Source organism: Panthera leo, chromosome C1 (assembly GCF_018350215.1).
Source record: "Panthera leo isolate Ple1 chromosome C1, P.leo_Ple1_pat1.1, whole genome shotgun sequence".
Taxonomy (NCBI): Eukaryota; Metazoa; Chordata; class Mammalia; order Carnivora; family Felidae; genus Panthera; species Panthera leo.
Genome location: NC_056686.1, coordinates 43,531,393 through 43,544,959, shown reverse-complemented (window position 1 = coordinate 43,544,959; position 13,567 = coordinate 43,531,393). Strand labels below are relative to the sequence as shown.

The 13,567-nt window shown below is 49.0% G+C and overlaps 1 protein-coding gene across 8 annotated transcripts in view; it reads left to right on the top strand.

The window, feature by feature from the left end:
* The first annotated feature begins 45 nt into the window (after positions 1-45).
* LOC122227180 (NADH-cytochrome b5 reductase-like) overlaps positions 46-13,567 on the top strand; it is a 31,946-nt gene continuing 18,424 nt past the window's right edge. For 5 of the 8 annotated variants that reach the window (XR_006205915.1, XM_042951501.1, XM_042951498.1 and 2 more), the window contains exons 1-5: positions 46-99; positions 2,997-3,290; positions 4,203-4,351; positions 6,997-7,084; positions 10,540-10,644. Coding sequence is in view for 7 of the 8 variants with exons in the window: in XM_042951501.1 (XP_042807435.1) it covers positions 3,096-3,290; positions 4,203-4,351; positions 6,997-7,084; positions 10,540-10,644 (537 nt within the window). In the remaining variant the exon portion in view is untranslated. Of the gene's footprint in view, positions 170-2,996; positions 3,291-4,202; positions 4,352-6,996; positions 7,085-8,872; positions 10,502-10,539; positions 10,645-13,567 lie in introns of those variants that run through there. The other 3 variants (XM_042951503.1, XM_042951497.1, XM_042951499.1) reach the window with 3 other exon arrangements.

Genomic DNA, 13,567 nt, shown 5'->3' with positions numbered 1-13,567 from the left:
CTTTTATTTTCTCATAGGTGAGGCCCGCTAGGCACTTCCCGCCTCCCGGGAGAGGGCGGAACCTGGAGTAACCTCTCGAGGAGAGGCGCGGGTGTGTAGGTGAGTGATTTTGGTAGAAGCTGGCATAGGACTAGGAGTAGAACACCAGTACTTCAAACCTGAATTTAAGGTAACCTTGACCGCTTACGGACAGCTGACGCTTGGCAGGGCACTTTCCTCTGAGCCCCAATGTCCCTTACTGTAAAAATAGGGATCGAAATGCCTAAGGGCGCCCGCACAGCTCCCGCCCCTAGTGGGTGCGCTAGAAGTTTCCTTGCCTCACCACCCACTTCTCACTGCTGCTGCGCCTTCACCGGCGCCACTAGCTGAGCCTGAGAGTGAGCCTGTCCACTACACCAGCGCCGCATCCGACTGCACGTCCCTTCCCCGGCGTCAAGAGGGAGTTAGTTTCCTCCCGTTTCCTTGGGGTTTCCCGATCTGCCTCCTAGAAGCTAGCCCAGAGCTATGGAGATGTTCTTTGCTCCTTGCACCGACACCAATTTATCAAATGCTTGCGGTGTTGGTCAAGCACTGTGGTGAGCGTTGGGTTTGCGTTGGTGAATAAAACAGCTATGGAATGAAGAGTTTATGGGCAGAAAGCAAGTAAAGTAAATAAGCGATTGCAACACGCATGTATATTTCCTATTTCTTTTCCCCAGTTATTTTTCTTTTTGGCATTTAACACTAAATACCGTGTTTTCCATTTGGGTCTTGTCTGATGACCTTCTCTTCCACTAGAATGTAAACTCCATGAGTGCAGCGGGTTTTGTTTCCTCACTGCTCTATCCCGTGCACCTAGAACAGCAGTAAATATGTGGTAAATGAATCAATACATAGTGGAAACAAATAGGGTATGTGACAGGCATGAGAAAGGGGAGGTTCAGGATGGGCCTCTGAGAGGAGGTGACCTTTAAGGAAGACCCAAAGGTCATCTCGCCAGAGGCAACAACAGGTGTCAAGGCCTGGCTTAAAGTTAATGCTTCTTAGACTGGAAAGGTAGAGGCTAGGAGCAGGCAGGAACCAGATCTTTAAAGTTCACGGTGGACTTGACCAACTTCTCTGCCGATTTCCAAAACATCAAAGAAGGTAGGGTAATTAAGACGCAGAGAAGGTAAGTTTAAGGCAAATACTGATAGGAATAACCCTCATGCTGTATTGCAGTTTACAGTAACAGAGCTTTTACTTATCTCACTTATCTTGCAAAAACTTTGGGAGTTAAAAAAAAAAAAAAGCATAAAGAGGGCTCCAGACTTCATTCACTCACAATACATACCTGGTCCATAGCACAAAATAAAAATGAGTTGAATTGATGTAACACCATGCTAGACTGCAAGCTTTATCTCTTTATGTAGAGAGCCCATGTCCTATTTATATCTGTTGTATCCCAGCACCTAGCACTGTACCTGGCTCCCAGACCTTATTTATAAACTGAATGAGCACTCACCATTCACTGGAGCCTTGCATATGCCAGGCTTGTGCTTGGTGGCAGAATACAGAAAGAATAAGACACCATCCTTGCCCTCGAGGGGGTTGCAGCCTGCTCAACCCTCCTGAAATCATAGAGCTCACGAACAGTAGAACCAAATTTTCTGAAACCAAAATTTCAGAGAAATTAGGAGAAAGATGTATTGCACACAGAGGGACTGCCCTTCTAAAACCAAGCGGTAAGAGAATGTGGACAAGTTCTGATCAGAAGAAGCATGGGGCACCAGGCAAGAGGATTGGATTCGAGCCAGTAGGCAATGGGGAGCCGTTAAAGCTTGCTTAAGTGGGAGACTGGTGTGATAAGAGCTAGTGGCAGGTGTGAGGATGGGTGGTGTAGGGAGAGGCTGGAAGCACATCCTCTGGGACCATGGGAAGCCCCTGTGTAAATGGACATGGGAAGCAGGAAAAGTTGAAGAGGTTTTAAAGGTTAGGAATTGTGGGAGGTGATTGGTAACCAAGAAACGGGACATCCCTGTCTTTTAGGAGCTATGTGACCTTGGTAAGTTATTAAACAAACCCCGCCCCCCACCTCGACTCCAGTTTTTCCGCCTATAAAATGACATCTCTAGTGCTAGCCTCATTATAAAGATGAAATGAAACGCAGCAATTTGGTGGGTGACTTGCCTGAGTGAAGACAGAAACTGAGTGAAGACAGAAAAGGATATGTTGGTATAATTCCGTTTACATAAAGGTAAAAACCGGGCAAAGCTGAACTGCAGTGGTTAAGTTTGCACACAAAAGTGGCAAAACTAAGGAAAAGCAAGGGAATGATTATGCCAAAAGTCAGGATGATGGTTACCTTGTGGGGGATGGGAGGTCACCAGGAAGGGACACATGATTGGCTTCTGGGTTGCTAGCAAGGCTCTTTGTACTTGAACATGTTGTAGTTACATAGGTGTTCTTTTCTAAACATTTTAATTTCCTTTTTAATAATTTCTATAATTACTAAATTATACATAAGTACTGTGTTTTATCATTTGAATATCATTTACTTATTTATTTTAATGTTTATTTTTGAGAGAGAGAGAGAGAGAGACAGAGTGCGAGTGGGGAGGGGCAAAGAGAGAGAGGGAGACACAGAATTCGAAGCAGGCTCCAGGCTCGGAGCTGTCACCACAGAGCCTGATGCGGGGCTTCAACCCACAAACCATGAAATCATGACCTGAGCTGAAGTCGGAAGCTTAACCGACTGAGCCACCCAGACACCCTATCACTTAAAATATTTTTTAAATTCAATGAGGTTTTCTGTGTAAAGTGCTTAGTCCAGCACTGAAAGCACAGGAAGAGTCAGGAAACCTTGGTTGCCAGTTCTGATTGTTGTGTCCCGTCTGCCTCCCCTGCCAGGCAGCAGATCTCAGGGTTGATTCATCCCTGTCCCGATGCTCACACAGAGTTTGGCACTTGTAGACCTCAGGGAGAATAGGAGGAATAGAGATGACCAGAGTATAACCCATATGTTTTCCCTCTCTCAGGCTAACGGAGGAGCGGGCCTGGGCCTGTGGCCTCACAGAGTCAAACCTGCTCTGGGAAGAACACCCAGTTGTCCCTCCCAGGCCACCCAAGCCCCACGGATGATGGACGAGAGGGAGGAGGAGGAGGAGGAGGAAGCCTGGCTGCAGCTTCGGCCCGTGGAACCCTTGCCCTCCCAGTGCTGTGGCAGTGGCTGCTCACCTTGTGTGTTTGATCTCTATCACCGAGAGCTGGCGAGGTGGGAGGCAGCGCGAGCCAGCAAAGACAGGAGCCTGCTGAGTGGAGAGGAGTCACAGGTGAGGGAGGGCTGTTCCTCAGATAAGAGGGCCAGAGTGGCAGCGTCTGCCTGGCCTCTGCCCTGCACGGTGGAACTGTGTGGAGATGCTTTCCCTGACTCTGCACAGCAGAGAGAAAAGAGTGTGCTCACTGGAAGCAGACAGATCCAAGTTCAAAGCCTGACCCTGAGCTGGGGCATGGGGTAGTCCCAGGAGTGAGTGGGGCTTGGGTATTTTACAGGCGAGAGATCTGTGAGTCATGACATTCATAGAAAGCTTCTGAGAGGAGGTGCAGGTAGATGGAGTGTTAAAGGCAGGGGACTGAAACGTAAGACGTGAATTTGAATTCCTGCTCAGGGTGTGACCTTGGACAAGTAAGCCACTACCACTCGGGCCTCAGTTTCCCCACATGGATAATAACGATATTGGATTGAATCATCTTAAGATCCCATCAGTTTCTAAATTCTGCAAACCTGAATTTTAGCAGGTTTGAAGGATGAATAGGTATTTCATACATTGGAGATGAGTGTTCTGGATAAAGGGCACAGCTTGAGCAAATGAAGACTCCCAGATAGGAAGCAGCGGGTATTCTTGGGAGAATAGAGAAAGGTTTGGCATTTGATGCAGGGGAGAGAAAATGAGGCTTGACGTTCATCCACAGGGCCCTGGAGTGCCCAGCTGAGGAGGCTGCGCTTTATATCCTGGGGCTGAAGGAGCCATGGAAGGCTTCAGAGCAGGGTGAGCTCAGTGTGAAATGTTCGGGCCTTCTTAGATCAGAGCATGAAAGGGCAGTGAGGTGGGACTACTCTCTATTGTACAGAAAACTTACCGGCAGAAATAGCCTGTCCTTGCGGAGAGTGAGGAGGGTGCTTGTGGATGCTTGCGTGTCTGTTGAGTCCCAGGTCCTAGCTGTTGGATATTTTCCTGTTGCAGAGCTGCCCTTCCAAGCTGAACCCAGAGACCTTCCTGGCCTTCCGCATCAGTGCCGTGGACAGACTCACCAAGGACACTTACCGTGTTCGGTTTGCACTACCCAGGAACAGCCGGCTCGGCCTGCGGCCTGGACAGCACCTCATCCTACGGTACACTCAGATGGTGGGAGGGCCAAAGCTTTGAGGCCCTGCTTTGCCATTTGCTAGCTGTGTGGCCTAGAGCAACTTGCTTAACCTCCCTCATGCCTCCATTTATCCCTTTTAAAATAAGCATAGTGGTACCTGACTCAAAGGGTTCTGGGATTGTGTTTTCATATTAACTAGTAGCAACAACAGCAACAGTGAACACTTTCATAGTGTTTACTCTCCAAGGCGCAATTCTGTGTGCTCAGACCTAGGGAACTCATTTAATCTTCACAAAACCCTGTGCAGTAGGTACCATTGTCATTCTCAGGAGGAAACTGAAGTCAGAGAGGTTCAGTAACTTGCCCAAGGTCACACAGTTTGGAAGTGTTGGGGCCAGGATTTTGAAGGCGAGCAGTCTGGCTCTAGAGCCTGTGGTATTAACCTAACATTAGTGCCAGTTGATAGAAAGGACACTTGTCCTTGAGAATAAGGGACTTGCCCAGGATCACACAGCTGGGATTCAAATGCAGACAGCCTGGCTCCCCAGCTACACTCTACCACTCCTCTGAAGTTCCTTCCTCCTCCCAGCCTACTTCTGCCCTCTCCCCCCATCTTGATCCCCACCCCATGCTCCACCTGACCTGACCTGCCCAGGGACAAGGCCCTTTTGGGACCTCCAGGTAGAAGCATTTGCTAGACAGTTGACTATATGGGTCTGAGGCTCAGCAGAGAGATCTGAGCTATGGATGTGAGTGTGGGAATCATCGGCCTGCACCTGGATGACATTTGGGAGTGTGTGTGACATGGAAAGACAGAAGGACAGAGGACCAAGCCTGGCAATTCCAGCACCCGTGGTATTGGCAGGAGGGGAGGGAGCCAGCAAAGCAGACAGAAGGAATAGCCAGGAGACGAGGAGAGCATGTCTTACTGCTGGTCACACTCCAGCCACTTGCCTCATGCTGACCCCCGGTGTTTGTGTCCAGTGCATCTGGCCTGTGCCCTGGCTGCCTGTGGTTAAAGCTCACTGTCGCAGTGGTTCTGGGGCAAGTCGCAGCCCCATGCAGCCCTCCATCCATAAATAGGGATGCCCAGAACTCCTGCCCCTAGCTTGGCCCCTCTCCTCCACTCTCTCTGCCGCTCCAGTGACATTCCTAACATGTGTAGCTGACCTTGTCGCTCCCGTTCAGATACCTGCTGGGTTCCAGGGAAGCTCCCTGAAGCTCCAGCTTCTTTCCCCACCAAGTTCTCCCCACTCCTCCATCACACTTGTGCCTTGCCCCAGCCTCATGATCCACTCGCCACTTCCTGGCTTGCTCTGCATTTCCTACCTCTGAGCTTTTGCCCAGGCTATTCCTTCTGCCTGGAATTACTTCCTTCCTATTCCCACTTTCACCTATCAGTGGCCTGTTCCTCTTTCATACCCAGGAGGGTATCAAAAGCTTCAGGAGGCCTCCTGAGTTCCCCGGATGAGAGCGGTCCCTTCATCTGTAGCATGTCAGTGTTTACCTCTGTGGTAGCAGATGTCACGTGCTCTCTGTGTCCACGCCACGCCGTATGTTCTGTTTATTATTTCCTTGTTTGTTCCCTAAGCACTTATTGAATATTTCTATCTATCTTCCTGCTTTTGATGCAGTTCGATGGGGCCTTTTTAATCCATGCATATCTCTGAGAAGAGAGTTTTGCACACAGTAGGACTCAAAAGGGGAGTGCTTGGGTGCTTCTGGGAAGCTCTGAGTTGTCATGTGAGGAACCCAGCTCTGGAGTCAGGCAGAGCTAAGGATGAATTCTAGCTGTGTGACCTCAGGCAAGTGACATCCTTAGCCTTGGTTTCCTCCTGTGGGTTATTGTTTGTTAAATGAGATAATGCATACTATATGGCTGGTGCACAGTTGGCATTTAATGCAGTATGGCTGCTATTATTACTCATGATATCATCCCGGCACCCTTTTTGATAACATCATAGGTCGGGCCTTGGACTAGGGCACCTTCGAGCATCCTTCTGATTCTGATGCTCCTGGTACATGGTAGTAAGCATTCCATAAGTGTTAGCCTTTATCTTTCTCATTCTATGGTCAAGAAGAGGTCAGGAAGGGGTGCCTGGGTGGCTCAGTCAGTTAAGCGTCCAACTCTTGATTTTGGCCCAGGTCATGATCTCCTGGGTTGTGAGTTCAAGCGCCATGTGAGGCTCTGCGCTGACAGTGTGGAGCCTGTTTGGCATTCTCTGTCTCCCTCTCTCCCTCTTTGCCCCTCCCCCACTCGCTTTCTCTCTCATAGATAGATAAATAAACATTAAATTAATTTAATTTAATTAAAAAAGAAGAGGTCAGGAAAAAGCACAGTGATGTCCTCAAAGCAGTTCACATCATTAGTGGACTATTCGAAGACTTTCCCATCTGTAATCCTGGTAGAACCACACAACAGGGACACAAATGGTTGTCTCCACCTTACGGAAGGGACCACTAAGGGATCAGGGACCTGATCCTGGCTGGGTCTCACAGCCAGCATGTGGCAGCGGGGGAGCCCAGTGTTCCTTTTTTCTGCTCCACCTTCAGTGGGGACCACTGGGGATGACTGGGCCCTAGCTTTCATCAGCCGGACACAGAGTAGGTACCTACAAGGGTTTGTTGAATGACGGGCTGACTGCCTGACCATATACTTCTCTTTCTCAGAGGGAAAGTGGATGACTTAGAAATTCAGAGAGCCTATACGCCCATCAGCCCTGCCAACGCGGAAGGATACTTTGAAGTTTTAATCAAGGTGAGTTGACCCACACAGATGTTCTTAAGATGGTATGGACTGGATCTTCATTTGGCAGCTTGGTTGGGATGGGGCAGATCCAACCCATGTGGGAAAAGCCGGTGTTCACATGGGAGGAGGCTGGCTTGAGGAAAGGGCAGGGACAGTGAAGGAAGCCTTCTCCTATCTTCTTTTCTGGGGAAGAGGGGCTGCTGGACCACCAACAGAGACAGATTGTATGAAAAGGACATTCAGACTGAGAAAGGGAACACTGTTCCTTCTCACCTACTCACGGAGAATGAGCACTGAACCCAGGGGAAGGGGGAACCAAGTCATTTGGTACTGACTGTGTGCTTGTAGCTGGGATCCAAAGATGAGTCAGATACTATGCCCACCTTTGACAAGGGGCCAGGACACTACGATATGATAGATGGCATGACAGAAGGCCCCAATCCAATTCAGGGCAGCTGGGGCTGCAGGGAAGGGAGCTGGGCTTCCTAGCAGAAGCTGTGAGTTTGAGCTGTATGTTGAAGTTAAGGAGGGGAGGACTGAGAGGGATATGTGGAAAGGAAACTCAGTGCTGGGAACAACACATACAATGGCAAAGGAGGCACAGTTTGGGGAACTGTCAGTCACTTGTCCTGGAATTGCAGGAGGCAAGCAGGAGAAGGTGGGACATGGAGCACCTTGTGAACTGAACTAACCTGAGACCACCTCTCAGGGAGGTAGACAGGGGCTGGGGCATTTGAGTTGGGCCTTGAAGACCAAATGCATATTGGCGGTGGTAGAGAGTGGCATTCCAGGCTGAGGGGACAGCTAACCGAAGGCAGGGAGGTGTGAAACAGAGCAGGGTCTTGTGGGAACTGTACCCAGTCTGATTGGCAGGAGGAGGGGTGCTCGTGGGAGCAGCCAAGGTGGGTGGGGCACTTGGCAGAGATGAGCTGAACAAAATGGGCTGGGTACAAATCCCCCCTTCCCCGCAAGACCCAAGGCCTGGGTGCCAGATGTACATAAGAGGGCTTGAAGGTCCAATTATGTGGAAAAAATAATTAGGTTGAACTGTGTGAAATTGCTGATACTCTAACATTTTTGACTTAACAGAAGTGGTAGTTTTATACAAGTCAACCTGATCATCTACATCGTCATTTCCCAAACAGAGTCCCAGGGAACACTGATATTTAAGAATTGCTTTCACATCCTTTATCTCCCTGGTAGGGCGGGAATTATTATTTCCCTTTCATGGATAAGCACACTGAGACCCCAGGGGGACCCAAGCCTCCACAGGTAGTAAGCAGTGTGGCTGGTGAGTGAGCCTCCTGACTTCAGGACCCCAGCACTGTCTTGGCTCCTGTCTTCCCTGACTTCAGTCAAAGCCCGAGTGTTTATTCCCTCACACATAAGCTTGGATGGGATCCTTTCTCCACGCAACTGTTTGTCTGGGAGATTCCACAAATCCTCTCCAAATGGCCTGCTTCCCCAAGCTGCTTGTCTGGGTGTGTTTCTGTTGAAAGGATAAGCCTGGAGACCGTTCTTCAGGGCAGCTGGATCTGTCCCAGCTGTAAGGCTGATTTTCTCCTTCGTTTACCGGAAAGCCTCTCTTTAGAGAGATGCTTAATTATCCCTAAGCCGCTGGCTGGGAAGAGCTGAAAATGTCTTTGCAAATTGGGAAGGCAGGCGGGTTTTTTAGGTTTACCTCCCATGTGGATGGGAAGGAGGAACTCTCATTTCTCAGGCACCTTCTGGGCACCAGGCACTGCTTCTAGCTCTTTATATTCCTCATCTCCTTTCAACCTCATAACCATCCTGCAGAGCAGATCTTATTATCCCACTTTACGGATAAAGAAACGGATGCTCAGAGTGATGATGTCACTGTCCCAAGGCCCCTTGGGTAATAGGATCCCAGGTGGAAGAACAGAAGTTCGGTGTCAGTTCTGTTTAACAGGTATGTATCGAGCAGGCTTTGGGTGGGTGCTGGAGACACAGAAGAATCCTTCCTTTCTCCTTGAGTGCTGTCTGTGTGGTAGGGCTGTGAAAGCCCCAGCTGGGGCTGTGCCTCCGCCAAGACCGGGGCCAGAAAACAGGTGTGCTGGAGACAGGTCTCCAGCAAGTTAGGTGGAGAACTGTAGCCTCCCTCCCAGGCCTCTTGCAGGAGAGCTGAAGACTTTGCTTGCTTTATGCGTATGGTGCCCGAGGAAGTCAGGGATGCTCCCACGGGTAGTTGTGGGCTCTTCAAAGCATGTCTGGTGACCAAAGTTCCATCTCCTTCCAGCTTGGTTATAATCTCACTCGAGACACCCTTTCAGTCCTGTCTACCAGAGCTTCCCCCTCCTCCTCACACTTGTGTCTTGGACTGTCCTTCCCTTGACCACACCACACCTGATGCCCAGAATCCTCTCTGCCTTCCTGCTTCTATCCCCAGGGAATGCAGTCTTGCCTAGCCTGCAAGCTTCAGCTCAAATGCCTCCTCCTCCAGGAAGCCATTCCTGATCCTACTCCATTGGAAGTGACTGCACCTCCTCAGGGCTCTCTCAGCACTCTGTCCTTTTCATGGGGTTTTAGGTAGTCTCTATCTTGTGTATGTGTGAGACTTCGGTCCCTCCTAGTTTGTGACCTCCTTAAGGGGTGGGCCTGGATCTGGATTGATTAATTCATTCATTGAGATATTTATTAAGTCTTTCCCATGGTTCAGACTCCGGCTGCCTTCATGGAACTTACCGTCTAGCTGCCTTCCCTGCAGCCCCAGCATGGTGCCAGACCCAGAGTGGGCATGCCCCCAGGAAATGTGGGCTGCCCACCCCTGTGAAGGAGTCCTCTCTACAACCTTCACTTTTGTCATCCAGCCAGGACACAGTAACAGGCAATGAAGAGGTTGCAAATGAGCGGCCTACATAAACTGGCACATAATTATCTTTGGTTTGGGCCTGTACAGTGTTTAAAAAATTAGAATTGATCTCTGACATTTCAAAACTAGGTGATTTTACATAAAAATTTGTGTCTCCTGCCCCTCTTGGAAAATCAGAAGATGTGACAAACTGTATCCTGGAGTCTGCAAAGTATCTTCCTCCTTTAGAAGGAGCATTCATTCACTCACCAGTTTACTACAGTCCCCACCTCCCTGTGTTGTCTCCCTGATACTGAGAGTGAGTGTCAGTCGCCATTAATCATCTCATACCTAGTTCTTTACTCAGTGATGCTACGTATATGGTCCCTGTAGTCGTGTGGGTTTGAGACCTCTGAAGGTAAGGCTGTCGGTCCTGTGGTTCTTATCCCAGCCTCACCGTTTCCCTTCTGGATAAGCTTCTGGGCCTCATCTGAAAATACGGAATGACTACCAACCCTGGGTGACTAGGAGGATTAAATGAGATAACACACATACGGCACTTGGCTTGCTGGAAGGGCCGCACATTAGTGGCTGATGTGGTTTATATTGGGCGTATGTGCCTGTCCCAGTGAGGTCTCCATGTGTTTGCTCCCAGTGCTACCAGACTGGGCTGATGTCCCGGTACGTCGAGTCCTGGAGCGCAGGAGACACCGCTTTCTGGCGAGGTCCATTTGGAGACTTCTTCTATAAACCAAACCAGGTTGGTGCCAGCACACTGAGTCTTCAGGAGACCCCTCCTGGCTTAGCCCCAGGACCACGGTTTTCATGTTTCATGCTGCAGAATTGCACTGTGCCATTCTTCCTGAGCCCACATTCAACTCCAAGAGTATCTTTGGGGTTGGACATGGGAGGAGATAGAATAGGCACTAAGAAACAAAATTGTCTGCATATGCTCTAGAACTGTCCATGGCTGCCCATTGCTTGGAAAATCCACACTCACATACTTGGTACTCAGGACTCCTGTACCATCAGATCTTCAGGTATCTTTCCACTCTCAAATTCCAGCTACAAAACTATGGAGACTACTCCTTTTACACCCCATGGCTCTCCACTCGGGAGCCCACTGCTTCCCAGCCTGAAGGGTCTTCCCCTCATCTTCCTGGCATATTTATATCCTTACCTGATGTGCCCAGGATGAATTAATAATTTCTCATCAGTTGGTGCATATCTGGAAAGCAGCTGGGCAGTGTGTACCACATCTTAAGAATCTTCAAATCCTTAGACCCAGTAATTCCACTTCTGGAAGCCTGTCCTGTGGAAAGAATGCAAACGTTGTCTGTTGTGCACATGTACACGGAAGCTTTATTATAGCATGAAATTGGAGGAAATGGAATATCCAACAACGGGGCAACTGTTAGGTACACTGGGTTACAGGGACTTGATAAACTATTATCCTGGATTTTTAAATTATGTTTATAAATGATGGTCTGTGCTTACGCCGTAAGATCTGGTGACAAACACTGTGTATAAAACCAAATGTACAACAGGTTGGGCAACTAAGTTTAAATGCACAGAAAAAATATAAAAAAGAAAATGCAATGAAATGTTAGTGGCTCTGGGTGGTAGAATTATGGGTGATTTTTGTTTTCTTCATTATACCTTCCAAGTTATCCACAGTGAGCATCTATTACCTTTATGGTCAGGAAACAAAGCAAAACAAAAACAAGTGAAAAGAATGAATCCTTTCTTTCTCTCCATTATTTTTGTTTAATATAAAAATAGCTTTTTATTGTTTATTAGAAATATGGTCCTTGTACATTACCAAAAACCAACCAACCAACCAACCATTTAGCAAAGCAAAAAGAAGAAAGTAAAGAACCCCTGTAGGCCATCTACCCAGACACACCAGCCTTACTATCTTGGCAGATGATCTTCTAATTCCTTTTCCACACACGGGTGTGTATACAAGTGCACACGCACACACGTATTGGTGTATAATGATACTGTGAAACACCTGTGTGGCACTGCGTGTGTGTCAGGCTCTGATTTTAGCCCTTGCCGTGCTAAAATTTTACTTTATCCTCACAACACCTCTTAGGTACTGCTACCCCTGCTTTATGGATACGTGGTGTATATGTGCTAATGCTGTTCTGTAGTGCACTTCTAGTACAAACCATGCTCAGCCTTGCATTTTAGCTGAGGGTGTCTCTGTGTCCCCCAAGGTCTTGAGAGCAGAGACCAGGATTGTCCCTGTTTCCTCCTGACCTCGAGGGGACCCCTGATGAACATTGTCTTTTTTTGTTTAAGTTTCTTTAGGAGCTCCTGGGTGGCTCAGTTGGTTAAGCATCTGACTTCAGCTCAGGTCATGATCTCATGGTTCATGGCTTCGAGCCCCACATCGGGCTCCATGCTGACAGCGCGGAGTCTGCTTGGGATTCTCTAGAGAGAGAGAAAGCATGTGTGCATGCAAATCAGGGAGGGGTAGAGAGAGAGGGATTAAAAGAGAATCCCAGGCAGGCTCCGCACTGTCAGCACAGAGCCTGATGCGGTGCTCAAACCCACAAATTGTGAGATCATGACCTGAGCAGAAATCAACAACCGGATGCTTAACCAACTGAGCCACCCAGGTGCCCCACAATGAACATTGTCTTGCCCACCATTTCTGGGTGGAGCCTCTCAGGCACCCCTGCAAAGCCCCTGCACTTCCTGTCCAGGGAGGTTGTAGAGCCAGGCAGTGAGGAAGACGAGTTGTCATCTCACACAAACATTTCGCCACTGAAACTGGCTAAGGCTTGGTTCTGCTCCCCTGGGGATGTGGGGCTGTTCTGGCCCTCCTCCTGGCCCTGCTGTGCTGCTCTGCAGGGGTCTTCATGGTAGACGGCGACCACAGCAGCCGTGACACTGGTACGTGAGCATCTGCCTGTGTGTTCCTTGCAGACGTTTGCAGGTCTCCACCCAGGGCCACAGGTGGGTCGGGCAAGGCCCTGTCCTCCAGAAGCTCACAGTGTGATGGGGGGACAGACACACACACAAATGGTGACAATACAGTGTGACCAGTGTCATGAGGAGGGTGCACAGAGAGCTGTGGGGATGCAAAGAAAGGATCCCTCATACGCTACTGGCTTGGGGAAGGCTTTCCAGAAGAGACCCTGAGCAGTGATGGGAAAAAGAGGGGGAACACGGCAGGCCCAGGACCAGGGGGCTGAACAGGGTGGGGCAGCCGGCAGCAGGGCTCAGTGAGGGACAGGATGGAACTGTGTTGAGTGCCAGGGTCCACACCAGGCACCTGATGGCATCTTGTCTAATCCTCACAACCATCCTGAGACACGTGCTACTGTGGGGAGGTGCTGTTATTTTATTTACTTATTCATTCATTCACTCATCCATTCATTCATTCATTTATTTCACAGTGAAGAAACCAGGGCCCAGAGAACTGAAAGCATTTGTCCAGATCATATGGCTGGGGATTTATACCCAGGTCTGCATGACTGATACTTGAGGAAGTGTGATAATGCATTGGCTGTCGATAAAGCTAGTGAAAACCTGGATTGCATTCTCAGAGGCCTGATCTCTAGAATGAAGGAGACAAACCACCTTGCTGTATAGGTCAGGCACTAACCTTTAAAGCCCTGATCTTAAAGAAGATCACCCTTACTTCAGAGATCTAGAGCCAGGAGATGGAG